At 37.6% G+C, this 25,088-nt stretch overlaps 14 protein-coding genes across 14 annotated transcripts, besides 1 other annotated feature; 9 read left to right on the forward strand and 5 right to left on the reverse strand.

Moving 5' to 3' along the window:
* The first annotated feature begins 669 nt into the window (after window positions 1–669).
* Window positions 670–700: a sequence feature (AT_rich).
* A 1,145-nt stretch (window positions 701–1,845) lies between these two features.
* Window positions 1,846–2,751, forward strand: BEWA_052710 (ema family member protein; the record flags this gene model as incomplete). The annotated part of the gene is made up of 1 exon (XM_004832611.1): window positions 1,846–2,751. The coding sequence occupies exon 1, from the start codon at window positions 1,927–1,929 to the stop codon at window positions 2,749–2,751; it is 825 nt and encodes a 274-aa protein (XP_004832668.1). The 5' UTR covers window positions 1,846–1,926.
* Window positions 2,752–4,639: 1,888 nt separating this feature from the next.
* On the forward strand, window positions 4,640–6,340 carry BEWA_052720 (hypothetical protein; the record flags this gene model as incomplete). The annotated part of the gene is made up of 1 exon (XM_004832612.1): window positions 4,640–6,340. The coding sequence occupies one exon, from the start codon at window positions 4,640–4,642 to the stop codon at window positions 6,338–6,340; it is 1,701 nt and encodes a 566-aa protein (XP_004832669.1).
* A 491-nt stretch (window positions 6,341–6,831) lies between these two features.
* BEWA_052730 (signal peptide containing protein) lies at window positions 6,832–7,275 on the forward strand (the record flags this gene model as incomplete). Its single annotated transcript, XM_004832613.1, has 1 exon — window positions 6,832–7,275. One exon carries the CDS (start codon window positions 6,832–6,834, stop codon window positions 7,273–7,275), a length of 444 nt encoding a protein of 147 aa, XP_004832670.1.
* Window positions 7,276–9,058: 1,783 nt separating this feature from the next.
* BEWA_052740 (40S ribosomal protein S17, putative) lies at window positions 9,059–9,731 on the reverse strand. Its single transcript, XM_004832614.1, has 5 exons — window positions 9,699–9,731; window positions 9,573–9,656; window positions 9,471–9,535; window positions 9,337–9,433; window positions 9,059–9,302 (listed from the first exon to the last, which is right to left on the reverse strand). Exons 2-5 carry the CDS (start codon window positions 9,573–9,575, stop codon window positions 9,075–9,077), a joined length of 393 nt encoding a protein of 130 aa, XP_004832671.1. The 5' UTR covers window positions 9,576–9,656; window positions 9,699–9,731; the 3' UTR covers window positions 9,059–9,074.
* Window positions 9,732–9,936: 205 nt separating this feature from the next.
* Window positions 9,937–11,706, reverse strand: BEWA_052750 (conserved hypothetical protein; the record flags this gene model as incomplete). The annotated part of the gene is made up of 9 exons (XM_004832615.1): window positions 9,937–10,187; window positions 10,223–10,465; window positions 10,500–10,586; window positions 10,620–10,675; window positions 10,708–10,763; window positions 10,797–10,907; window positions 10,978–11,216; window positions 11,251–11,432; window positions 11,468–11,706. 9 exons carry the CDS (start codon window positions 11,704–11,706, stop codon window positions 9,937–9,939), a joined length of 1,464 nt encoding a protein of 487 aa, XP_004832672.1.
* A 227-nt stretch (window positions 11,707–11,933) lies between these two features.
* BEWA_052760 (conserved hypothetical protein) lies at window positions 11,934–13,604 on the forward strand (the record flags this gene model as incomplete). Its single annotated transcript, XM_004832616.1, has 14 exons — window positions 11,934–12,076; window positions 12,111–12,188; window positions 12,232–12,295; window positions 12,330–12,404; window positions 12,438–12,514; window positions 12,548–12,679; window positions 12,712–12,771; window positions 12,806–12,917; window positions 12,952–13,059; window positions 13,094–13,124; window positions 13,157–13,199; window positions 13,233–13,347; window positions 13,381–13,479; window positions 13,517–13,604. The coding sequence occupies 14 exons, from the start codon at window positions 11,934–11,936 to the stop codon at window positions 13,586–13,588; spliced, it is 1,209 nt and encodes a 402-aa protein (XP_004832673.1). The 3' UTR covers window positions 13,589–13,604.
* A 119-nt stretch (window positions 13,605–13,723) lies between these two features.
* BEWA_052770 (conserved hypothetical protein) lies at window positions 13,724–15,506 on the forward strand (the record flags this gene model as incomplete). Its single annotated transcript, XM_004832617.1, has 2 exons — window positions 13,724–14,102; window positions 14,167–15,506. 2 exons carry the CDS (start codon window positions 13,724–13,726, stop codon window positions 15,504–15,506), a joined length of 1,719 nt encoding a protein of 572 aa, XP_004832674.1.
* A 58-nt stretch (window positions 15,507–15,564) lies between these two features.
* On the reverse strand, window positions 15,565–16,350 carry BEWA_052780 (conserved hypothetical protein; the record flags this gene model as incomplete). The annotated part of the gene is made up of 4 exons (XM_004832618.1): window positions 15,565–15,684; window positions 15,720–16,063; window positions 16,147–16,256; window positions 16,292–16,350. The coding sequence occupies 4 exons, from the start codon at window positions 16,348–16,350 to the stop codon at window positions 15,565–15,567; spliced, it is 633 nt and encodes a 210-aa protein (XP_004832675.1).
* A 481-nt stretch (window positions 16,351–16,831) lies between these two features.
* On the forward strand, window positions 16,832–18,709 carry BEWA_052790 (ATPase, AAA family domain containing protein; the record flags this gene model as incomplete). The annotated part of the gene is made up of 6 exons (XM_004832619.1): window positions 16,832–16,928; window positions 16,963–17,099; window positions 17,134–17,507; window positions 17,542–17,665; window positions 17,701–18,543; window positions 18,578–18,709. The coding sequence occupies 6 exons, from the start codon at window positions 16,832–16,834 to the stop codon at window positions 18,707–18,709; spliced, it is 1,707 nt and encodes a 568-aa protein (XP_004832676.1).
* Window positions 18,710–18,801: 92 nt separating this feature from the next.
* On the reverse strand, window positions 18,802–20,145 carry BEWA_052800 (hypothetical protein; the record flags this gene model as incomplete). The annotated part of the gene is made up of 1 exon (XM_004832620.1): window positions 18,802–20,145. The coding sequence occupies one exon, from the start codon at window positions 20,143–20,145 to the stop codon at window positions 18,802–18,804; it is 1,344 nt and encodes a 447-aa protein (XP_004832677.1).
* An 874-nt stretch (window positions 20,146–21,019) lies between these two features.
* On the forward strand, window positions 21,020–22,795 carry BEWA_052810 (protein kinase domain containing protein; the record flags this gene model as incomplete). Its single annotated transcript, XM_004832621.1, has 4 exons — window positions 21,020–22,051; window positions 22,086–22,215; window positions 22,279–22,538; window positions 22,583–22,795. 4 exons carry the CDS (start codon window positions 21,020–21,022, stop codon window positions 22,793–22,795), a joined length of 1,635 nt encoding a protein of 544 aa, XP_004832678.1.
* A 114-nt stretch (window positions 22,796–22,909) lies between these two features.
* BEWA_052820 (conserved hypothetical protein) lies at window positions 22,910–23,450 on the reverse strand (the record flags this gene model as incomplete). Its single annotated transcript, XM_004832622.1, has 4 exons — window positions 23,287–23,450; window positions 23,208–23,245; window positions 23,055–23,168; window positions 22,910–23,019 (listed from the first exon to the last, which is right to left on the reverse strand). The coding sequence occupies exons 1-4, from the start codon at window positions 23,409–23,411 to the stop codon at window positions 22,910–22,912; spliced, it is 387 nt and encodes a 128-aa protein (XP_004832679.1). The 5' UTR covers window positions 23,412–23,450.
* A 325-nt stretch (window positions 23,451–23,775) lies between these two features.
* BEWA_052830 (conserved hypothetical protein) lies at window positions 23,776–24,481 on the forward strand (the record flags this gene model as incomplete). The annotated part of the gene is made up of 4 exons (XM_004832623.1): window positions 23,776–23,892; window positions 23,929–24,160; window positions 24,197–24,388; window positions 24,423–24,481. 4 exons carry the CDS (start codon window positions 23,776–23,778, stop codon window positions 24,479–24,481), a joined length of 600 nt encoding a protein of 199 aa, XP_004832680.1.
* Window positions 24,482–24,643: 162 nt separating this feature from the next.
* BEWA_052840 (conserved hypothetical protein) lies at window positions 24,644–25,018 on the forward strand (the record flags this gene model as incomplete). Its single annotated transcript, XM_004832624.1, has 3 exons — window positions 24,644–24,722; window positions 24,761–24,836; window positions 24,916–25,018. The coding sequence occupies 3 exons, from the start codon at window positions 24,644–24,646 to the stop codon at window positions 25,016–25,018; spliced, it is 258 nt and encodes an 85-aa protein (XP_004832681.1).
* Between the last annotated feature and the right edge of the window lie 70 nt (window positions 25,019–25,088).

The following is a 25,088-nucleotide window of genomic DNA, read 5'->3' on the forward strand; positions in this document are numbered from 1 at the left end:
ATGTAGGATGAATAAAATTTGCTCAAATGAAAACTAATCGCTACAGAAGATAGTTATACAACAGACCAGGTAGCATTCTCTTACGTACATACTTTCTGTGTTTATTTTATCTACAATGTATGAAAAGGTTAAAACCAGTTTGAGGGGCAACAAGAGGACCAATGTCGCTTGACAAGGTAATAAAAGTCTTCAGTCCAAGTGTTGCCAAGGGCAGTCTGTAGAGAGAATTTTTTGGGATGACACTACATAGTGACAAATCCATACTCTTTCTCGCTGGCCCATGATGGACCAAGGGCGAACACACCAATCCTTTGTGTATACGTTTCTTCTTTTTTGAGCAAGTTTATCACAATTCCATACAGTTATTGCAACTTTAAAACGTTCATTTTAACACTTAAATCGTTTTTATTATAACAGTACTATCCAGTTTCCAGAAAATACTTCTAGAATGTGGCTTATCCTATCGTTCTTTTCTGATGAGGAAGCCTCCATATCATTGGTTTCACGAATCTCCTTTCAACCCATTTAAGGGTGATATAAAATCATCTTACATGGTGTAACCTACCGTAGGTTCTAAACATAATATTCGGAAAATTTAGTTAAAATCTCTGTATCAACAAAACACACTAATTACTTCCTTCAAAAATCTCATGGTACTAAACGATTTAGTTAAAAAATAATTTATAAACATTTAATTAATCCTCTAGATATTTATTTAGCTTAAATTCTATGCATTGTAGAGCAATATTCATTAAAAACTACTAAATCCCAGATCACCAATTTTTTCATAACTACATAATCTTTCTCAGTTAAATCAAGTCCTTCCATCATAACCCAGAGTTGAACCAAACATTGTGAGTTGGCATCTCTCCAACCCATCGTCTGTCTTGGTATAAAGACCGTCTAGATGTGGGAAGAAATACCAACTGATGATTTACTCTTCACTAAATCGGGAAATGGGAATAGTGGGAATTGGGCAAAGGCTGACATATAGACAGGGAGGTGGAGCTATGCCACCTAAATAGGATTCTTATAGATGGGCTGTGATGACTGTGCACAGAGATGGTATTATGGACCCAGTGGAGGATCTATAAAGAAGTGAGAATAGTGGCGGAATAATTCTGCATGCATAGTGTAATAGACTGTCTTTACACTCGTGGAATGACAGAACGCATTTAATGGCAATTTTGGAGAGGGTACTAACGAGCTACGGGCGTTGCCAACCATTAGAGTGACATGCATGACTAGTTATGACCAATATGTCTACCGCCTTTAACGACAATTTTCCTGCGAGATAAAGGCTATAATTTACCAAAATTGGATACATACAACTACATGCATCATGTAAATTGCAAATGGTTTTATATACTTGACAAAATGGCAGCGTATCTATCATCCATACTCCACGATTGGACTACTCCATTCCAGGCTGCATCACGCCGTTACTCACAAATTCCACACTCTCAGCATAAAACACAGTTACATATACTCGTAAATGCCCTGAAAAGCACATGGAACGGGCTCTAAAAAGCTTAAGTGAGTGGAGGACATAGAGTCGTGAATTGGGTGCTGGGATTACAAATTTTGCTCTAAAATTCACTCTATATGCAATTCATAATATAAAAACTGGATAAAATACGATAAAATAGAGGATCGCCTTCAAAATCTGCAAATTTATGGCAATTATGGACAGGAGAGCGTTATTTTGATATACAGCGCCACTTAGACGGGCAAAACCGAAGTTTGAGCACATAATCATTGAGAAACTTCATCAACTAGCAAGTTCATTCTGATTTAGAGGAATGAATGTGTATTCCCCATAAGAATGATTCTAAGAGTGGAATCACAGCCATTTCTTCGCCATTGTAGCTCAGCCATTATTTCCGCGGTAAAGCACTGCAATATTTTCTCTTTAAAATTCTTACAATGCTGTCAAAGTCGTTTGTTGCTATTTTGTCCTTGGCATGTCTGACAGTCACCGAGGCCTCAGCCAAGAATACGCCGAAAGTTGTCGGAACCGTGGTTGACATTAGCAAGGATGCAGTTGATCACGTCAAAATAGAGCCAGAGGATGATGGGAATACGGTTATTTTTTCCCTAAAGGACGGTTATGCCGCCGAGAAGGTCGTGGACGGTTCCGAGACGATCAAAACCTTTGACCTGGAGAAACACGCCCCAAAGTACATAACAAAGCACATACAAGACGGAAAGGCATACCTGGTTATTGTGGTAGAAGCTGCCTATCATCTAGCCTTCAAGAAGGAAAAAGAGTGGACCAGCATCGACATTACAGCCTTCCACGAAAGCGTCTTCTTCAAGGGTTTCGAGAGCATCGTTCTAGACCTTGAGAAGTTTGTCGACAGCTCTCTATTTTCTGTGGAGGCCTTTGGCTCCGGCGAAAAGTATGCCTTTGAAGCTCCAAATAAGCGTGCTTCCAAGGTCGTCTCCGCAGATAAAGATGTCGTTTCTGGTGACGATAAACTCATCCTAGACGCTTGTGTCTATGCCAAGGGTGATAGTATGATTGCTACCGTCTGGTACATTTACAAGCCTGATGGCAGAATCAAGGAAGTCTTCTTCCAAAAGACAGAGGATGGCTGGACCAGAGTTGACGTTACCACCGCCGCCAAAGTTCTAAACGGCATGAATCCTGACTTTTCTACCGACTACAAGACTGTGTACGATGGATTCTCTGTCTCTCACGTCTTCTTTGTGGCTTTTGCAATTGCATTCTCCACTTTATTTTTCTAGGATATGATGCCCATTCATCTCTAAGGTTTTTTGTATACTATAAAGTTGTGATATTTATCGCGTTCGTGTTAGATAGTTGACTATGCATGCAGGATTTAGGATTTTTACGGCAGTCTGTGACATGGGCCGAGTCTTGGCGTTTTGAAGACCGGGCTACAGCACACACTTTTCTGTCTTGGGGTAATTTGTAGGTTTTCTGCAGACACAGCGTAATATAAATGGATAAAAGAGACCGCTCCAACCACAACTGGTGATAAGTTCCCGATTCTACAGAGGAAGGAAAAACTCTCCAGGGTTTACAGTGGGTCGGAGAAAAATCGACGATGTTCCGAGAAAATTGTGGATATCAGAGTCGTTTCAAGAAATGGAACAAGTATGGAGATGAAAGGAAGGCTTTATTCGCCTTGGTGGAATTAATGTGTAGACCTCCCCATGGTCCTTCTCCCTCAGTTTGTTCCTTCATAGGAGTACTCACCAGGTCGTTAATGCAGTTTATCCATAGATTACAATGGTTACAGTATGAATGGTTAGTGATTAAATGTAGAGTAGCTAGAAATGAAGCGTTAGGAAGACTTGTTTGAGGAAGAGTGTCCCTAGGGGACCACAGACGACAGAGGTGTACTACTAAAGGCTATAGGCACATGTAATGGAATGGTAAAGAATGTTATAGATACAGGGAATGTCATGTAGGAAAATAGAGTAGCTACTGAGGACTCGCTTTGGAATGACCAAGTACAGCCAATGTCTATCACAGAATGTGTTGCTCTGTTCGCTAATTGCTCATTGATAAAACTATTAGTGTATACTACTATGGTGGAGTCTCTCGTTCAAAGTACTATGGATGGCGGAAAGGCTCTCATTTACTCGGAAACTAAGGCTGGATAGAGAATAGAGGAAGAGACATCACTAGGGAGAGAACACTGGTTTTCTAGACCCATGAATTTTAGTGAAGGGCCATGCTTATGCAAGTATTAGACAGCAAAAGTGCTAATGGATACCTCTAGAATCTCTGCGTAAGGGGTGAATGCAGTTGAGAATTTACGGAGAATTCACAAGGTAAAGAACTTCACTTTTGAAATATCCGCAGCAATAGACTTTAGTTACAGTGCTTAAAAGACACGGAAAAAGGTTTGGGCACATTCTGGAGGGACTACACATCTGGAATCTTCCCTGGAAAAGGTTATCATTTCATTTACTGCACTGGACACCTTATCCAGTACGCTTACTCTACAGTTTAAATAGGATGTATGTATAGTAATGCGCTTAATAACTAAACTATAAATACATAATATGGGCCTTCTCAGTATATCCTTGGTGGATTGAAGCATCCGTATACTACCCTAACATGCTCGGAGTATATGCCATAAAGAACCCGGTATGAATCACACTATAATGTTCATCATATTACGAGAGTTAATGCATTAATAAGCCGGAATTTAGCAATATTAAAGGCTCTCTTCCCCATATCCTCTCTTCCTTTCGTAACAATCCTAAAGTCTTCTTCCAGTTAGGTATATACACCTAAATATACGTGCCAGACATACTTTATCTACTAGCCATAGAAGTGTGAAATGGATATAGACATAGGAGAAATGATAGCTTAATTATGAAGCGTAGATTTACCACCCCTCTGACTATTCATATTGCACTGCCTGGAGATTCACAGGGGTAGTTGAGACTATAGGCAATAGTTTCACATCCATTGTAATTTTAAAGATGGAATGAGACCTATTACATTTATAAGAAAGACAGTATTCCTCAAAGAAGGAATGACTTTCCATTTTAGGATTTTGATTTAAAGAAGAGGAATAAGAGAACAAGTATTCACCTCTAATTCTCTATGAGAATAGTCCTCAACACTTATAGATTTAATGTGCAGTTCAGAAGAATGAAGATCATCACACTCATTCTTTTGTTCTCCTGCAGATTCTGCACTTGTGAGTATCCTGTACATAACGATGATACTACAAAGATTAGGAGGAACGCACCGAGAACTCAACTTAATCGCGAAACTGGACCGAGACAACTACCTTTAACACCTCTACCCGGTGGTTCGCATGCCAATATACACGGTCCTAATGCTCAAAGGACTCCACCTCCTAGATCTAGAGGACTCAGGGATACAACAACAAGAGGTACTTTCCCAGGAGCAAAACCTACTGTTACACAAACTGCAGTTGGAAGGGGTACTACTAAAGTAACCGTAAACTCCAGGCCTAATACTCATCCAGACATTGAGGATATTGGCGAGGACCCGGAAGAAGATTTAAAGCATGTCAAGACATATCATGAGAATATGCAAGAAACCGCCAAGACTACCCTTGAGGTAACTAGTACTGCGGAGCCTAAAGAACCTTTGGAATACAAGATGGACATGACGTTGGTTACTGTAGGAAAGTCTACTGAGGGTGTTACTTTCTATGAGTATACCCATGACGAGGTAACTTACAAGACCTTCAAACCAAAGGATGATAAATCTGTTGTGGAAATTGTGGATGGTAAGAGTCAGGTATGGAAGAGCTCATCTGGAAAATGTATAGATGCTTGGACCTATTCAACGGATATATCCTCTCTATGTCGTCTCGACATTCTCTCCTCTGGTATCATTACTCCTCACTGCTTTGAGAAGAGAGGAAACGTTTGGATTGCACTAGATTTCAAGTTGTATACAGAAAAGCTGAAGAAACTCGTAACTCACCTATCTACAAATATAAGAGTTGACTTTAGAGGAGTGTCCAGGGATCTATGCCATGTATTGGATTATTTTGATGCAAGGGTATTGACCACCACAGTATTTCCTAGGTTCAAAGCTACAGGTATATATCATGATAATAAAAAAATATGGGAACCTGGGAATGGAGAAATGTGTGATCGTGCACACTTTGCAAGTGATGGACGCAAACATTTGGCCTATCTCCGTACACCCACTAAGCCTGGTGATACAACTTGTATTTCTTTTGAATATACACAAGATGGATGGATTGAGGGCAATCCTTATAATTTTGGGCATGAGCATTATGCACTGTGTCCTCTTCCTGATGAAGTATTTAATGGTAAACTGGTAGACACCACTCTTGACATAAACAGTGTAGATAATACTATCAGAATTTACAACTATAGTTATTCCATGGTAACTCATTTTGAGTATCAAACACCTATGAATGCTAATGTTACAAGGGTTATAGATGGAGCACAAATCACTGTATGGCAAGGTGGCGAGGATGATAGATGCTTGTCATGTGAAGTTTATTCAAGGGAGGGTTATTATCCGGTACTTTGGCTGGTGATAAAAAATAGATATCGTACATTTACTAAGTATTTTGAGAATAATCGTGATGAATGGAAGGATATCAATGAGGAGACTTTTAATCTTAGACTGGCCTCTCTGAGCAACAACTCACGTTTACAGTTGCTAAAGGATAGACTTGTGGATATGTCTGAAAATGCGGATGTATTCGACAGAAAGACTTCTTATACCTCGGAAGAAATAAATATGCTTTATCTGAACCAGTGGTTACTAAGTCATGTACCTCACTGGGTATTGGATCAATTCAAGACCTTTTATCCAAAAGGTTGGTTCTCTAGGTAGTTTTAATGGAACACTTTAAAATGTTCAAAAATAATGTAGTTTAGTAGTTGCAAATTCACGCATTGCAACCTTGTTGGCCGTGCCAACTTATCAACTAGTTTGAAACATTCTACATGCTTATTTGGGGAACATAATTGTTATTGGAATTTGGGATTTTTTACAAGATAGGCAAGACTAGGGTACGCTGTAGATGGTTAATTAGATAGTATAGTATGTTAAAAGTGGATCCATAAGCTACACAGTAGTGGAAAATTGGACTTTGCCTTATATTGCATACATATCAATAATATTAATTACTTGGACGGCTATGAAGAAGCAGTTGTATAACATGATAATTCAGTGATACTAGGCATCCACAAAAACATGTCTAGAAGTTACAAATCTTGGAATAGGAATAGATTAAGAGGCGTTCTTGGAGTAAAGGATGGTTGTGGATTACAGCGTTGGATATACAGGGATGACATACGTAGAGGACCGATACTAAATACACAATGAACGCTATTGTTGCTTTGATCTCTGCTGTCAGCGTCTTCGCTGTCTCTGCTCTTCACCTTGACTTCACTGGTGATTTGGCTGCCCATGGTGCTCTCACCAAGGGTCTCCATCACGGTGCCCATGCTCTTCACTTCGCCGCTAATGGTGAATTTGATGGTCTCAAGTGCGGTGCCAACTTCGAGTGGGCTTTGCCCGAGGGCAAGTTCCTCAAGGAGCTTTTGGCTTTCTCTCACTGCAAGCATGATGGTCTCCTTTTGTTCCATCTTACCTTCACTGATGGTACTGAGGGCTTCTTCCATTTCCATGGTGGTCTTGTTGAGGAGCTTGCTCACCATGTCTGGTTCGGAAAGCTCGCCAAGGGTGTCTGCAAGCATGCTCCAGCCCTTGCTGGCTTGCCACATCATGCTGTTTTGGCTGACTTGGCTCATGTCTTGGCTTAAGAGTCTTGAAAGATTTAGTTTTTAGTAATGTCATCATTACTCAGTTTGTTTTCAAACGCTTAAATTTCACTGTAATGGTTGACCAAGGGGAGTCTCCTAACTCCACTAACCATACATTAGACTCTTCAAGAGACTCTTTTATGGACTCTATTCTCCATTTAATTATCTAATAGTGTACAGATTATTGCAGATTTAGTGCAAACTATGAAGAAACTTTGAACATTTGCAAGTGTTTATGATCCCTTATCTATACTATCAACGCTACTGTTGTAATTTTCTTTATAATGATAATAAAGACGTAACAACATATTTTAGTTACCAGGTTGCTATGGTATCTATTATACTGTCTAGAAAATCCATTATACATAATACAACAATGTCAACACTATCATACAAGATAGTAGTTTAAATCTTTCCAGCCTGTAGGATTATGATTTTTCAGTTTATTTTAATCCACAAATCACATTTGCATGTGTTATTAAAATATAGTTAATGAAAGTATCTAAATTATAGATGAGTAAATGAAGTTCAACATCGTACATATCTCTATTTTACCAAAGTCTCTATATGGGTATTTGTACCAAAGAAGAATGGTACTTTCTATTCAAGTAGATAAGTAAATAAAAAATTAGCCCGGCCTTAAGCCATACATATTCACTTTTAAGTGATAGAGTAACTAGCATGGTTTTAAAGTTATTTTTACATGTTAAAATCCGAGAGTTCACGCATCAAGGTAAGACATCGGTGGATCACTTATTAATTTGGTGCATGCAAGAGAACGAATAATAGAAGTGTGAAGTTTTCAAAAATTCAAAGTATTTAAAATGGAACTGTACCAGATAAATATCAATCATGATATGAAATTATTAGAACCGTTGTAACGGTCTATAATCTAGATCTCATCGGTGGATATCCAAAGGTTGAGTATCAGTCTGAAGTTGGCCAGTTTGTGATTAGAGGGATTAAACTTCCTAATGGCACTTGTGAATATTAAGGAAGGGTTTACAAGTCTATTTTAATAGTTTTTTGTATAGTATGCAGAACATGAGAATGAAAAACCTATCCTAATAGTATTAGATACGCGAGTAATAGAAGGGGAAGATATGGATAACATAGGAACAAGGCATTATCTTTATACAAATTACGATGTTACTTGGAATAGTATAAGAATAGAAGTTAACATTAACGAAATAACTTCCTCCTCTACTATAATACAGAAAATTTTACCGCAGAATACAAACTCTGAGCCTAACGATGCGACTAAGAAGTTCTGGAGCCTTACTAAAATATCACCAAGACCACTCAAACTACTGGTTCAGACACAGGAAACACTACACCACTCTCCCGGAAGAGAACTTTCCCTAGAAGAAAGAAGATAAAACGGCAAATACTGGGTAGAAAGGCACACTGAAAAGTTTCCTGCGTATGCCTATCTTATTGCAAGGGTGACGAGAGTTGGCAGGGCTACCCCTTGGCTACAACAGGACAGTACCAAAAAGATGTCACAACCATCTTGAAACATACTCAAACTAACGACAAGGTATATCCCTTGTTAATATAGACAAGATCCTGATGAAAAACTCTGAACATCCACTAAAAAGAAAGTGGCGCAGAGGAGCACCAGGCTTGAGGCAAGAAATCAAGAATAGCTGCTGGCTCCAGCATCGGAGGTACCCTATGTATCGACATTCACTTTTCGCAACAACCCTACACCTACTCCATGATTGCATTAGCACACTCCATCTTGTCCATGCTTCTGTATGTGATACAATGCTTATTCCACGGAAGGTTCAAAAAATTTAGTGTCTGTCACGATGATCGTGGGTGTTTGGTGAGATAACCTTGATGTTTGGAATGTTGATCTTCAAAAAGGTCAACATATCAGCGGTATCCTGATCGATTTGGATGACTGGAACATCAATCTCGGATTTCTCTGGAATAAAGTCCATTCTCCTTTCTCTTTCATCCTCTTGTAATTTGAGTGAGATTCCTCTGACGGGTCCCTTTTGAATTCTTCTCATCAAATGCTGTAGGTTGTCAGGATTAACAGTGTCCGCTTACCGTGATGAATCCAGCGACCTTGTTTCTCATGCGCTTGGATGGGATCAAGGCAACCTCTTCGGCAACCTTTTTGTTATACTGAAAGTCCAAACCGAGCCTGAGATGTAAATGTGACTAGGGCAACGCGGACTTACTTTCCATAGTACTTTTCGACAATTTGGCGTGCAGCACGCTTAACGGTCTTTGTTCTGACGCGACCCTGTGGTTTTATGTTAGAAATTTATGAATAAACAAACCATTTTTAGAAATTTTGAGAAATATACGCTTTAAATCTGTTTTATCTGTAGATTTTGATATTCTCTACGATTCTACTAAATACTCTGGAGGACAATGTCAGGTTGCGTGAAATGGTGGGAACTTACCATCATAAATCTACTTGAATCGCTTGAACGTTTAAAAATAACTCAATAAAGCCCGAGAGTCTCTCAGCACCGCCGTGGGGATACGCCGATGGGGAAGAGGCCGAATGGCACTGGCGCCGTTACTTTTCCAAACTGACCATTTTTCTGTGGCTGTTACGCTTGTGCATTTATATAAGGATAACAAACGTATAGAATGAGTTATGGTACGTTAATGTGTGCGTATGAGTAGGGAGGTCATTCAGTGGGTCTCCGGGGACGATCCTAGCATCGACCCTGGGACTTTGAATTCTACACAATACATTTGCTTCTTTGGAGACACATGACGGACTCTTGTGACAGTGTATTCGTCCAATTTGCGATTTAGTACCCTTTGGAGTCTAGTTTCCACCTCATTCTCATAGTCTGTCTGATCACAGAAGCAGTAGCAATGAACCACACAGTCCCTGGTAGATTCCGGTTCGATGTTGTTTGCCAGTCCAATGAATGAATCTGTAGTTTGTGTGATGTGGACATAAGAAGAGTACCTAAAAAATCAATGGCAAGTTTTGGCAGGTTCATGAGAAAATGGACCTGTGCGTTCTGGCTTATCTTTACTCCATCATACTCCACCGTTTTCTTATCTAATATGTGATTACTCTTTATGACATCCAGAAATGTCCTTGCATCCTGGTTGTAGATTTTCACAAGGTTTGTGACCTGTTGGAGTGTTTCTGGTTTTTGGCGACAAACCCTGTTTAGTTCCGAATTTATCTTCACGTACTTGGCTCCTGTGACATTTCGTTATTCAGTACTTGTTCTTACCCACTGGATTGAGATCGTTTGCCAAGACAAAGCACCCTTTTTTTGCAGCATAAATTACAAATGGTCCGACACCGGCGAACATATCAACTACAGAGAGTGATGTGTATAGAATGAACATACCAACAACATCGTCTGCTTTGAGTAAATCTCGTATTCTTACTCGTTCTTGAACTAGCCTGGACGGTTTGAAAGTATCGAGAAGACAAACCTAGAGTTCCAGTAGACGTTTGCAAAATCAACTTCAAACTTCAGCCCATTTTCGACCTACTATTTTGTAACCTTTTCCGCAAAACATACCAGACTTGCTACATAATTTTCCTCTCCGGCCAACAGTTCCAGATCCATTGTACGGAATTCATTTTGCAGTTCTGATCGTTTATTCACCACAGTAGTAATATTTTTGTGTTTCTGTTGTATAATGTGTGGTATTTATGAAGTGTATTAAATTTAAAGGGATAGTTAGACCATTTAAACTAACGTCCATTATAATCTTTGCAATTAGTTTCTTGACTGGACGTCTTTCATCAGGTATATTTAAATGTGCAATATGTCCAATAGTTTCAAATCCAACCATTATTCCATTTTCTTCATTTAGGATCAACTTGAATGCCTCTTCTACGGACAAATCAGAGTATCTGACTGGATGAAATATGGTAGAATGTTCAATGGCTTCCTTGAGTATAACATCCTGTAGCTCTGATGGAATTTGATCCCATTCTGTATAAATTGTATGTATAAGCCTTAGACAAACTTTTAAGTATGTAGACCATTTCAGGTATCCCATCTTTTGTTTCCACGGAGCGTTTCACGAGGTTCCTGGAATGACTGATGTAGAATGAGAACTTTTCATACCTGAATAGTCCAGCCTTTCCAAAGATACCAATCTTTTCCTTCGATATGACGATTCTTGTACGTTCTTCCATGCGTTGATAGCTAAAAAAGTGTTTATAGTTTTGGTTTCAACTCACTTTTCGAGTTCTTCTACCGTAGTTATCCCTCCATCTGAGTGATTTTCGTCAGATGCGACGGATTCCACTCTCTTTCTCTTTGGAGCTCTCGTCATTTTGGGGAAATTATGAAACTTGATGAATAATGGAGATAAAATGGATCTTTTGTTTAAAATTGCATCGTTTCCCGGTACAAATCGCCTAGAATCCGAAAATATTAATATGTTGATATACAATGCGATTGTTATTGGTATTATCATGTAGAAGGATGAGGAAATTTTTTCATATTTACAATCTGGCTGGTTTGCCAACGAGCCTGGCCCTCCATTAATTTTATTTTCCGCCCTTATGGACCATTTTATCACGTGTTACATCTACTGTAGAGATATATGTGGATGAAATTGTAGGATATAGGTATTCAGCGACACATTGCCGTAACTTGGCATTTTGAGACTGCAAGATCCATAGGAGAATATACAGACACATTATGATTATAGATGATAATGTAGCAAAGAGAACCTTTATAAATAGCCAAAGGGGCTATGGAATTGTCTTTAAGAAGGATCTAGAAGCTGATGGATTTCAGTTGATCGAGAAACCGCTATTGTCGTTTTTGCACTTTTACTCAAAGTATGGAGTATTTCTTCTCAATTTTATGTTTCAGGAAATGTTCATTAATCTGTGATTGTTGTCACAGGGGAGTAGGTTCGCTTTTGGACAATATAAATCATATTTTGGAAATGTAATTTTGTCCACTCTACAGCATTTTACATTCACTTCCTTAGAACAAGGAGAAATATTGACCCTAAAATTGAAGATATTCTATTGAGAAATGACATATTCAACCAGGTGTGTTTGATTTTTAATCAATATCATCGTTTAGAATTTATATGGTCATCCATACATTAAATGCCCATTCAATTGTGGCACAGTGTATTGCAGTAAGAAATGTCTAGACGTTTGTTTTACTTCAGATTTTCATTTTATATAGTCATCAAACGGAGTGCATTCGTTGCTATGCGGTAATATTGACTATATTACGCAGGAGAAGTGGTCGTTGTTTAAAAGGTTTTATCATCTTTACTCTACACTCCTTTACAGACATGCCATAAAGAACCATGAGAATTTTTACTTTGCCGGTTTAGTCTATGTTAGAATAATTTTCGACGCAATAAACGGGAAACCTATTAAAGTATGGCTTGATAAACTGGCGGAATTTTATAGCAAACCATGGTTTGTCATTTTTTTATTAATTAAAAGCTCAGGGATACACTCTCTTCATCTTTGGAATGCACAGATTATCCGCCAAAAAATCGTCTAGAACTGTTTGTGACTTTAAAATTTATAAAAAACATTCAGCGTTATTGAGTCATTTCAGCTTCTTGGAGCCGCCTTGAAACACTTTGAAGAGGATCTTGAGGATTCTGGAAAAGAGGAACTTTTTTCCATAGGCTTTTATCTTCGCTTATTGGTACATTTGTTGATTATTTTATACTCTTCTTTAGGGAACAATGGACCTAGTTTGCGTAGATATTGAGATTCCAAGTCCACTAAATAAAATTATTCTTGACCTTTACAACAGAAATCGCGAAGAGATACAAGCTATTTTACATGTAAGAACTTTTCCATGAATTATATGATGTATAGGAACTTCAAAATGTAATCGCCATAATAAGGGGTAATGCTGTTGTGCAAATTTATATTTTTCAGGTGAAACAATTAGTATGAACGAGATTGAGAAGTGTATAGAATCGTATGTTTCATTTATCGCAGAAGAAATTTGCAGAATGGAGCTATTCCCGGACATTATCGGACTAGGAATCTTCGACAATATCTCCAAAATGAACCATTCATGCAGGCCTAACGTTGAAATAGACTATGTGGACGACAATACTGCTAGAGTATGTGCTCAGACTGCCCTAAAACCTTTGTAGATTAATCTTCTTTGCAACATCTCCGCCGGTCAAGAGGCTACGATATCGTATATTAATGAGGAGGATGTCTTTGAGATTCGCCAGAAAAAGTTGAGCACGGTTTGACGCATCTGGCCCCGGAAATATAACTTTACAGAACTATGGATTCCAATGTGACTGTAACAAATGTCTGGAAGAAGAATCACAAGGCGCCAAATCAAATCCGTAAATCGCACATTAAGTAAAACTTTAAGAACATAAATGTTTGATCGTTATGATATGAACAGAGAAAAAATCTACTGGGACGTACAGTGTTACACCATAGTGTGGGTGTGTAGCACAAAGTTAGTCCATAAACTCTATGATGATTCAACACATTGAGGATAATGGTTGTTTTACATTTGATGAATTCGTTGACTCCATTGTCCTCGAGAGGATTTTCAACATTAACGAGAATGACTTGTTCCTGAAGTTGGCAGAGGGAATTAAGCAAAAATTCCACCATCCCAGTAGCTATGGCTCTATAAACATATTTATGCGGGCCTCTTTGGCTAGTGGGAGCTACAAATCGCATTCTGATGCTTCATTCTCCGGTGAAGCCATGAGGAACGGTCTCTCCAGACCAAAAAGATCGCAAAACCCGTCGATTCTCGATTGGTTCAAAAAGGCTGAAGCTAAGCCCGCAGAAGTTGAGTCAAGTATGACAAATTTTGAGGTTGAGGAAGTTATTCCTATAGACGTTGGTTAGTTTTGTCTACACATGAAAATCCACGTGATATCCATTCCTTGCATATTACCCATTTACAGACACATTTGGGACTCTGATTATATCAAGTGACATGATTTCGTTTTCTTCTGATTCTGAAGATGAGTGCGAAGGGGCAACGTCACAAGTTTCTGATTCCACACTTGAGAAACCTTTATCAAACGTTGAGGCGTTAAAAAAGGAACAAGATAACGATCGCATCATTATAGAGTGTGCTAATAATTCTGTTGAACTTGCTCAAGTTATGGATGATAAAAATGTGGAGGAATCTCAAGAGGAAATAGAACAGGAGGAAACTATAGACTTGGAGAAAAGTGATACGCAGGATATGACCAGCACAACTGACAATACAGAAGCAGATGAAGGAGAAGTGCAAGAAGATAACCGAGTTTCTCTAGGAACAAACATTATAGTACTGCACGGTAACAATAATGTCGTTGGTTGCTACTGGTTATTATCCAAGGTCTATGGCATAGATATAAAAACACTGACACTTTATCCGGATCCTTTGGAGCTTGATTTTATCCTAGTTCAGAATCGTCAGGTACAACATATTTGCTGCAAAATTATGCAGAATCATCTGGCATATTGTAATATGAGTATAGTAAGGGATGTGCTAATGAATAAAAATAGCAAAGTTTGTATACTGGAGAATTTTGAATATTTATCTCCAGAATTTCAGCTATTGACAAATAAATGGTTAAGCAGAATAAGTGACAAGGTATACATTATCCTTTGTAATGGAGTAAACAACATTGATTTTCGGATTAGGTCCTTTGCGTTGTTTTTTAGAATTTGCAATGTTAATGAGAAGGAGTTTGTGGATCATATACATAAATTATGCCTTGAAACTTCAAAGAATAACTTCAAGGGGTGTTTGTCCCGCTTGAATATAACCGAGATCGTGGGTAGGGTAAACTATGATATTCTTTTAACCTACAACACAGTATCTGCTGCACAAAAGAATTATATTGCCGCATTGCGCAGGTTAAAAATTCCAAATAGTCAAAGATTTTTAAGAAATTTGGTGAATATCATCGTGCAGGCCAAAATATCGGACATTATTTCTCATAATATAGATCGACTTATATCGGATTTGTTTGCAGAGTATGGCAGATGCCACATTGATAGCTTACTTTACGATCTTTACACCAACTTGGTGAAAGTTGGTGGTTCGGATATCGAAAAGATAAAGTGTGATATTCACACATTGATGGCTGATGTATTTGTAATGAGTAATGACATAGCTGCTAGTAGGCAGAGTATTATCACAGATTTGGATGATGATTTTGTTCCGACAGTATACGATTCCAAGATTAGCAATATGAAATCACTTGTGACTACAATAATACAGCGAATACAAGAGATTCGAACAACTTAATTTGTATATACTTGTCTTTCTGATGTATCTTCTGTTTCGTACTCGATTCGTTGACGCACTATACGTATCTTGTGAGTTTGATAGTAACATTACCTTTTCTTTTAGAAGTTTGTATTTCTTCTGGTTCAGCTTCGACTTGTTCCATTGCATCAAAGTTGTATAGTTCTCCATATACTCCCTGTATAGCATGCAATTCATGGCCATTCTAGGTACCTGACTAAGTCTGTTTAATAGTTCATCTTCGATGCTCTTGTCAAGTTTTGCCGCGATTTCAGCTTTACGTTCACGAATAGCTTCACGACGTTCTGTCTTCTTTTTGATTGGCATGACTCTGGTTTTTTTGTTTAATATTATGTTGCGCATTCTGGATAGAACTTCTCTCAGACGTCTAAATCTGAGTTTACACTTTAGCGTTTGATGCGATGGAAATCCAACTTTGGTTTCTTGCGATATCTGTTCCAATGCCTCTCTTTTAGATTTTGAGAGTTTTATTCTTTCCCACTGGTCTCTGGGAGTATGGGACCTTTCAGCTGTTTTTAGACAGAGCATTAGAGAACCTAAAGAATGGATGAGTATTTCCAAAAATTAAGATTGTTTCAGTTATATGGATACGTATCCATTGTGTTGAACGAAAACATACCTTGTTCTTCTATCACAGTTGCGTAATTACTGTTGGCTAGTGGACAGCTGGCATTGTTACAAAGCCCAGTAGAGTTGTACATGTTGGTACAAAAGGCTTTTGCATCAGTCCTGTGGAGTAATTGTGTATAGAAGATGAAACAAACGTTTTTCTGAATGAGCAGAAGCCATTCTTAACCAGTTGCCAGACTACGTCATCACTCATCGTAAATGGTCAATTTGTAGAATAAAAACCACAGATATATTGACTATATTAGCATGATAATTGGATAAATATGCAAGATTCTACGGAAAAATGTTGATTTTAGGCTATAAATTTCAAATACCAAGATTCTTGGAAAATATGACCTCTGCGTTTACCATAATTCAAAACTACAGGATATAAAACTGAATTAAAACATTTTTGTGTATTAAACTGACATTTAATGGTACCTAACCCTGTTTAGTCTTCCCTTGTTCCCCTCAGTAGGGGGTCCCAGCAAACGGTCGGTCGAGTTCCATTTATTTGTGCGGTTGAAGCCCTTTGTGGTTCGACAAAAGTATAGCTATGCCATGTGTTGAAGGTAACCAGTAGTTGTAATTTAATGCAGATTTGAGACTATTAGCACTGAGATTCTTCCTTGAGGAGACAGTTTTACTTTAAATGTAGTTTCTCTGCCTCTTTTCATTATATAAAAGAGAGAAGAATGGCATTTTCCGGTTTTGGGTTTGGAGGTGGCACACCCGGCCCCGCTCCAGTTCAGCCATCATCGTCAAAGGATGACAAGAATATCACTGGAAAATGTAAGTCTCCATAACTCACATACACCGATTTCAGTCGATCCAACTGCGTTGGAACGCGGGGCAAAAGCTCTGAGGATGCTGGATTCCTCACCAAATGCCCAGAAGGCTTTCGAACTGACAAGGCTACAGGAGCTAACGCGCCAACAAGAGATAAAGAAGGAGATTGAACAGGTTTGTTTTTACTTTCCTTGTACAAATGCTGTAGATGCACTTGCGTCAAACTGAACTTGGAGCCCAAAGAGCAAGGATTGAAGGTGATGAACGGCGTAAGCTTGCGGCACAACAACAAGAACAAGAAAGGATAACCGCTCAGTATAAAGCCCAGCTTGAGTCAGAGGCGTATCAGAAAAAGCTGATTGATCAGAGACGTCAGAATGAAGAGTGGCTTCAACAACAACATCAGCAATTTTTACGCCAAGAAGAAATTAGAAAAAAGACGGAGCTAGACATACTAGAAATGCGTAAAGCTCAAATGAAGGAGGAAAAAGCCCTTGAACGCGAAAATATACGGGCAAAGGTCCAAGAAGAATCCAAAGGCAAAATAAAGCAGGAACGCGAAAATTTCGATGTTCATGTCAAGTAAGTTTTTGTTTTATCATCCGCATGTTCTCAGGATGATGAAGGAGAGAGCAATAGAAGAGAGACAAACAAAATTGGAATCATTGAATATTATCTTTTCGTCTTTGGGAGCAGCGTTCTCCTCTCTTTTGGCTGACAAGGAACGTCTTACAACTGGTGTAAGTGTTGTACTTATAACTTGACAATTGTACAGGTGACAGCACTTACAGCCCTGGCAATCGGAGTTTACGGAGCCAGAGCTGGTACAAGGGTACTAGGAAAATTTATGGAGCAGAAAATTGGAAAGCCACCACTTGTTCGTGATACTTCCAGATGGGTGCTGATGAACGGACTCGGAAATTTCGTCAAGGGACTTGTTAAAACAAACAAAGAACTGAAAATTGATCAAATCGTCCTCAATGATCAACTATACCAAAGACTAAATTGGACAGTAAACTCTCTAGTTAGAGCAAAGGAAAATGGAACAAACTTTAGGCATATTTTATTATATGGCCCGCCAGGTACAGGTAAAACTTTGTTTGCTAAGACAGTTGCAAAACGATCCGGAATGGACTATGCTATAATGACTGGTGGAGATGTTGGACCATTGAGAGAGGAAGCTGCCAGTGAAATAAACCGACTCTTTGAGTGGTCTAAAAAGTCAAAGCGTGGTTTGGTCCTATTCATTGACGAAGCTGAAGCTTTTCTGAGAAAGGGTCGATCAAGTGTCCAGGGAATGTCAGAAAACGTCAGAAATGCTCTATCAGCATTTCTATACCATACTGGTACAGAAACTGATAAGTTTTGCCTAATATTGGCTACAAATGAGCGTGATATTCTGGATCCGGCTATAGTTGACAGAATGGATGAACAATACGAATTCCCATTACCTGAAACTAATGAGAGAAAACGCATGATAACCCTGTTTATGCACCAATTTGTAATAAATCCAACTAAACGCGGTAAAAAGATACAAATTGATCCAAGAATAAATGATGAATTCTATGCCAAAGTTGCCGAAAAGACTGAGAAGTTGTCAGGAAGACAGTTGGCAAAGGTTGTTGCTTTATTACTTTTATATTTATGTGTAGCTTTGTATAAGTTTACAATCCGCCGTCTACGGTTCTGGCACTACCCAGTTAACTCTCGAACTTGCTAATACTGTAATTGATTGGCATTTGGAACGATTTAACAAGGGAATTGCGGATAAAGACGATATTTAATCGCAGCTGTCAATCGTTTTATCTTTAAGCCTTATAAATGACATTAGATCGCTTTTCCACCTGGATTATTAATTTATGATTTATCATATCATTTACCTGTATATCTTGCTCATTGATTTTATATTAACATCGACGAGGGAAATCCTATGCATTATATTTCTGTCGTTAGAATTGTATAGGATGTTCATAATTACAGAAAGGTCCATGGCAACTCTTCCAGTAAGGTAAAGATTTATCCATGCAAGTGTGACGGTGTATGTTATTTTGACTTCTTCTAATATTTGGTTTATTGTTACATTTCTGTAATGTTTATAATGATGCAGGACAGAGAATAATTTTCTTGAAAATATTTCAGCACTTTCAAATTGGTCCAATCCCACAGGGCCATTGAAAATACCATTACTCCTTTTCAAATATTTTACACTATTAGTTGATTGCATAGCTATGCTATTAAAGAGGCAAAGCTTTGATCTATGCAGCGATAGGGAGGAGTTTTTACTGCTAAATTTGTATTTTTTCGAGTGAAGTAATAATGCACAAAACATGCGAATTAGTTTAAATAGTAACATTTTCCCGCATAATTGAAAAATATGTTGAACTTTATATGCGTTTTTTGAAGGTGAATTAGCCACAAGTTTATGCAGGCACTTACTAACTGTCATCAAATTCTCTTCGATAACACTATGACTCGTGCAAAGTTCTCCATGCTTCACTGTAGGCTTGGTATCTATTAGATATCTAGTCGATTGGATAGCGGAATAAATTGCTGAACCCACAAATTGTTGACCTGCTGCAAGTGCTTGAAGTTTTAGTATCTGGATATATAAAGTCCTAGAATCAACAATAGATTGAGTGATTGCATCAAAAATTCTTCCTTCCTTCTTTAATATGCTAGGATCAACTTCGAAAGAATTTATAAACAGTCTAATATTATTTTGAGGTTCAGATGATAGGTTTAAAATTTCATTCCTTACAGATTCTATAACAATTTTAAAAAAGTTACAAGGGTCATACTCTGATCTGTGTTCTATGCTACTGTATGATAAAGGCAGGGGTTCAAGAGTATGCAAATATTTGATACGTGCTTTTATCTTCTGTTTCATTTTAAATAGGCTTGGAATACCCCTAAAATTAAGCAATCCACACTTTACTTTTATTTCAACGGAGGCATTGGCTGATGCGCCATCTTTAATTTCCTGACGATTTTTCCGTATAAACGGTTCTATATTGAAGAGATCTTCTTCTATTGTACAAATCTCGTACTTTTTAGTGTCATAATGAGAGTCTTTTCCAAGTTCTTTTATAGAATCTGGGTCAATGTCTACAAATGAAGCAACTTCAATGTCTTTGTTATAGTATATGCGCCTCTTAATTGAAAGGTTGTTTATTCTACTAGTTCCGTCGACTTGAGTTGAAGTATCCAGTAAAATTTCCATATGCTTCCTAAGCGATGTTGCCGTCCTTTTCTCAATTAGGTAGACATGACTTTGTTGCAAATGAAAATTCACGAGACCGTTAACACATTTTTGAATAAAAGCGTTAAAATCATCATTAAATGATATTCGATTCCTTACATCTTCGCTTTGGCTCAATCTTGTCAGTTTTAAGACTGAGAATCTGGGAAAACCTATAGGAATATTATCAGAATGCCTTCAGAAAAGATTCTAACCTGTTTGTGCCTCTTCATTGCCTGTATCAACGATTCTACAGACAAATTGAAAATTTCCAGCGCCGATTGGTATTAGACGCATACTATATCGGTACTGGATTAAAATTCTAGGAATATGTGGTGGCAAGGGAGGCTTATTTGCCTCAAAAGCTGAAGGATAACCCTAAAAGAATCTAGGAAGGATAATTTTCCGATCTTAATGAGATGAACTTTTCAAACTATTGCAAGTGCAACCCATTGAACCCCTAGACAACCCTTTTATTCTGAACGCCCATTTGGATTTGCCAAAAGGTTATCACGTTTACTTCTAAATTGCAGTTTATTCAAAAAATGAGAATTTTCTCCTTGCCACCACAGAGAAGAATATATTTTCATTGATATGAATCTACACATCTGGAGCCCACTTTTCTTCCCAGTGAGGAAAAAAGTGATTTTCGTCTTACACATTTACAAATAACTTTGTACATAGATTATATACGCTAAATAAGTCTCTATATTGTGGTTATAGGTTAGACATTTTGGATTCCATTATCAGTAGTATTTGTTGTTCCTATTTAGATATGGTTGTTTTGCAGCTTAGTAATTAGTATACAAAGACTATACATACACATAATATCTTAACTACATCTGTTTTTTCTGATATGAAGCCTGCAGATCCCAATTGCATGTTCAGGAGATACTGGGAGAATGTTAACAAAGTTTTACCTCTTGATTCCCCTGGTGGAAGTTATAAAAAGAGAGAACTCCATTTTGATTTAGAAGATTATTTAGAAGTTGAAAGAGACTCAACAGTCAATGCTTATGAGAAAAGGGTTGTTGCAGAAAAGAGATCAAGGATAGATGATGGATCAGAGAATCCACAATACATACCTAGATTCCATTCAATGAATCATACCACATTAGTAGACAATAAAATATATGCAAAAACTATCGATAAAAATCGAAATATTCTTCCGGATAGATCTATAATAAATACGAGAGTTTGCACCAATGATAGCCAAGGAGACGAAGAACTAATGTCTAACATTCTCTCTGAAATAAGAAATAACATCCAAACTATTTCTTGTGACATAGAAGAAAAGTACAAAGGTTATGGATGTAAATCATTGTACCAAAAAAATATGAATGACGGGTACGAATTTTATAATATACCAACGGTCTATTTGCAATGTGATCAAGACATAGTGGATTTATACGGGTGGAGATATGTAAATACACTAGGTGAGGGTTCATACGGAAAGGTTTATTTAGTTAGAAGTGATTATACTGGCGAGGAGCGTGCATTTAAGCGTATGATGCTAGATGAGGTATTAGGCCTTACTCCCACAATTTTGAGAGAGATTTATGCTTTAACAGTGTTAAAACACAAAAACATAATCCCATTGGACAGAATATACTTGGGAGACTGCAGAATATATCTATCATTTCCAAAGATAAATGGAGGGAATATAAGACAATATATCGAGAGATATTACCCAAATGGACTACCAATAGAAAAAGTGAAGGAAGTATCTAGGCAGTTAATTGATGCTCTTTCCTATTGTCATTATAAGCAAATTATACACAGGGATATAAAACCCGAGAATATTTTGTGTATAATTTCAGGTGATCACGGTAAGGCTGACATAGAGTTGCTCAAGAAGGTGTCAACTGATTTGTACAATCAGTTATCTGTACGTTAAAGTATTTATTATACTGAGAATTCAGGGAAAAAACTTAATAATTCCTGATCAGCTATCGATCAGTAGCAAAGTTTGTACAAGTAAAGATTTGGAATTCGTGGTTTTATCAGATTTTGGGCTAAGCAGAATACAGAAACCCTTTGATATTCCACATGGTATTACTGCTACATATGTCTATATACGATGTACGAATAGCGATTATTAACAATGATTTGTAGGAGGGAACCCAATCATAAATAGTCCATTATCTCCGGAGGTCATTACACTATGTTACCGACCTCCTGAGTTGTTATTAGGCGACTATTATTATTCATACCCTGTGGACATTTGGTCTCTGGGATGTGTTATAGTAGAAATGATTACAGGAAGACCACTATTTGATAATACCTCAGAACTGAGCCTCCTATTAGAAATTTTCAAGAAATTTGGAAAACCATCTATTGAAGATTGGCCAGAAGCAGCTTCCCTTCCTTTTATGGTATATATTTCATAACTCCTCAACAAAATATACTAACTAAACAGAGTTTTGAGTTACCGGAAATGAACAAAAACCCGAATCCATTTGCCATATTCAAGGAATGTGGAAAAGTAATTGACGATTTGTGTATCGACCTCTTATCGAAGTTTGTAAAAATATATCCAAACAATTACATATGCAGAATGTTGATGCTAAATCCAAAAAAGAGAATAACGGCTGGAGACGCTTTGATGCATGAGTGGTTCAAAACGCTATGATTTGTTCAGTACAATGTAGTTCAGACTCATTTTTTCTTTTTCACATGCTTTACAATTCCAGGAACTACAGTGCGATGATTACATATTTTACAGGTGTAGACCTGAATTTGTAAGTTACGGTATATAATATTTGAGTACCATTACATTCTTGTGGACCATTGTGGAATCTATTTTCACAGATATACCGGCTTCTTTGATTTTCTTTACTCTATGTCTTCTTTTTACTGTATTTTAATGTTGATATGAATCGTAATCGTACATTTTCTTCTTTGCCTTTTATTACTTTTTTCACATCGTACAATTGTATTCGCACAGGGAACCTTTACTACTCCGCATCTTTTGCAAATGTGTAGGTAATGACCAGCTGCAATCTCTAAAATGGGAGTGTGACAATGTCAACAGGATAATTTACCCATATTTGAATCTTTTAGAAAACGCAATGCGTCTCTCCTGTAAGTGCATTTTAAAAGTGTGACAAACTGTGGACTAACATCATGTTATGCGATACTTTTGGCATTTCTTCAGCAAATAGAATTGCTGCATCAGCAAGAAAACTGATTCTAGCCTCCATAGGAGACAGTTTAGATTCGTCTAATTCCACATCGGCCTTAGACATTTATGAGAGAATAAAATGAGAGTTTTAGACTCTTGGAGTTATAAACTCATTTATTATACTTTACAGATGGATTACATTCTGTGAACGGGTGACTTAAACCTGTGTTATAGTGCGTTGATATTTAATGCCGTATTCAGCCCATAAAATTTCCTTAATCTCACCAATAGTTTTGGTGTCTTTTTATTGCTGAGAATTATCGGATCATTGGCTTAAGATTTCACTCATTTTGGATTTTGTATTGCGTCTTTTATTCTTTCAACTTATATCTTGGATTCTACGACTATATACAACTACTTCAACCTCATATAAAATTTTTAAAGGATTAGTAACCTATGAATAGGATAGATAGAGTTAAAATTTAATTATGGCATCGGAAAAAGCAAAACCAACTCCACTTTTATATTTGGCGGTGAAGATTCTTTCCAACCATGGCCTAAAGAAGACAATAAAGAGACTAGGAAAGGAGTACAAATGTAAGAAGGTATGTTGATTCTTTTATCATATCATCGACCCTTAGCTTAAGGCAAAGCACCTTCCAAAAGAGATTAGGGATATAGACATCGACAGTATTGTTCCAATTGTTTTTGGTATTGAGAAAAATACTGAAAAAGTAAAAGAAAGTAATGCAGTATCAAATACTAGCGTGATTGCTGGGTTCGTTAAGAGTCCCAACGGTCTTCCTGGTACTATTGAGACACCAACGCCGGTAGAAACACAAGAAAAGCCACATACACCTACCGGATCATCAGGTATATGTATTTACACAATGTGAATGGATGACGTAGGTACTCCTTTCAGGAGAATAGATAACGAGCTTTGGTTTGATAGAATAGAAAAGGAGGAACTGAAAGTGAACTCTTATAAAGCAAAACATGACCCATTTGTTCTAAAAGCAGCAGAAGAGTTGAGTAAAGTTAAGGGAAAGGATTTTAGACATGAAAAATCTAAAAAGAAGAAGGCATCCTGGAAAGGATCAGGTATTTTATAAATACATAATTATATTATCTTCAGGAGAGATTACTAATGTAGTTAATTCGATATCTTTCGATGATTCGGACGATGGTGACTGAGCACTTCACACCACACCTGTGCTTGTACCATAATCTGGTAGTATTTCATCCATTATGTTATAGCTTATGTCTATGTGTGGTTTGGAATGATGTGTACGCAAATTTAGCTCTTCGGTGTTCGATGGTGTTATTTACTTAATTGTCCATTCAAATAGCTTCATAATGAGGGATTTATCTCCTATATCAAGCTACGAAGAGATAGAATGGCCGAAGGAATATCTGCCGCTGGATCCGGTCCCAAGTAGATTGTCTATATCATGCCCAATTGTATAATTATAGGTTCATACCAAATCGGACATTGCTGGAAAGTTGACTGTATAAGAGATGAGCTGATAGACTCCCTTGTGTTAGAACTGTTAGTCCCAATGGCTGTTTGTCCACATATGTATTTCCATGATCATTGCGTAGTTGAGTGTCGACATTTATGTTCACAGGAATAAAAGGAGAAAAATTTTATCGCACCTGGAGAGACGCATGTATAACATTCAGGATGGAATAAAGTTCACAGAATCCGATGAAGATGAAGAAGATGAATAGTATGTTTTATTTCTGTGCTTAATTAGCTCCTTGCCAGTCATGACGTTGAGGGTGAAATATCTCAGTTGGA

This window comes from Theileria equi, assembly GCF_000342415.1.
Source record: "Theileria equi strain WA chromosome 4 map unlocalized gcontig_1105316255039, whole genome shotgun sequence".
Taxonomy (NCBI): Eukaryota; Apicomplexa; class Aconoidasida; order Piroplasmida; family Theileriidae; genus Theileria; species Theileria equi.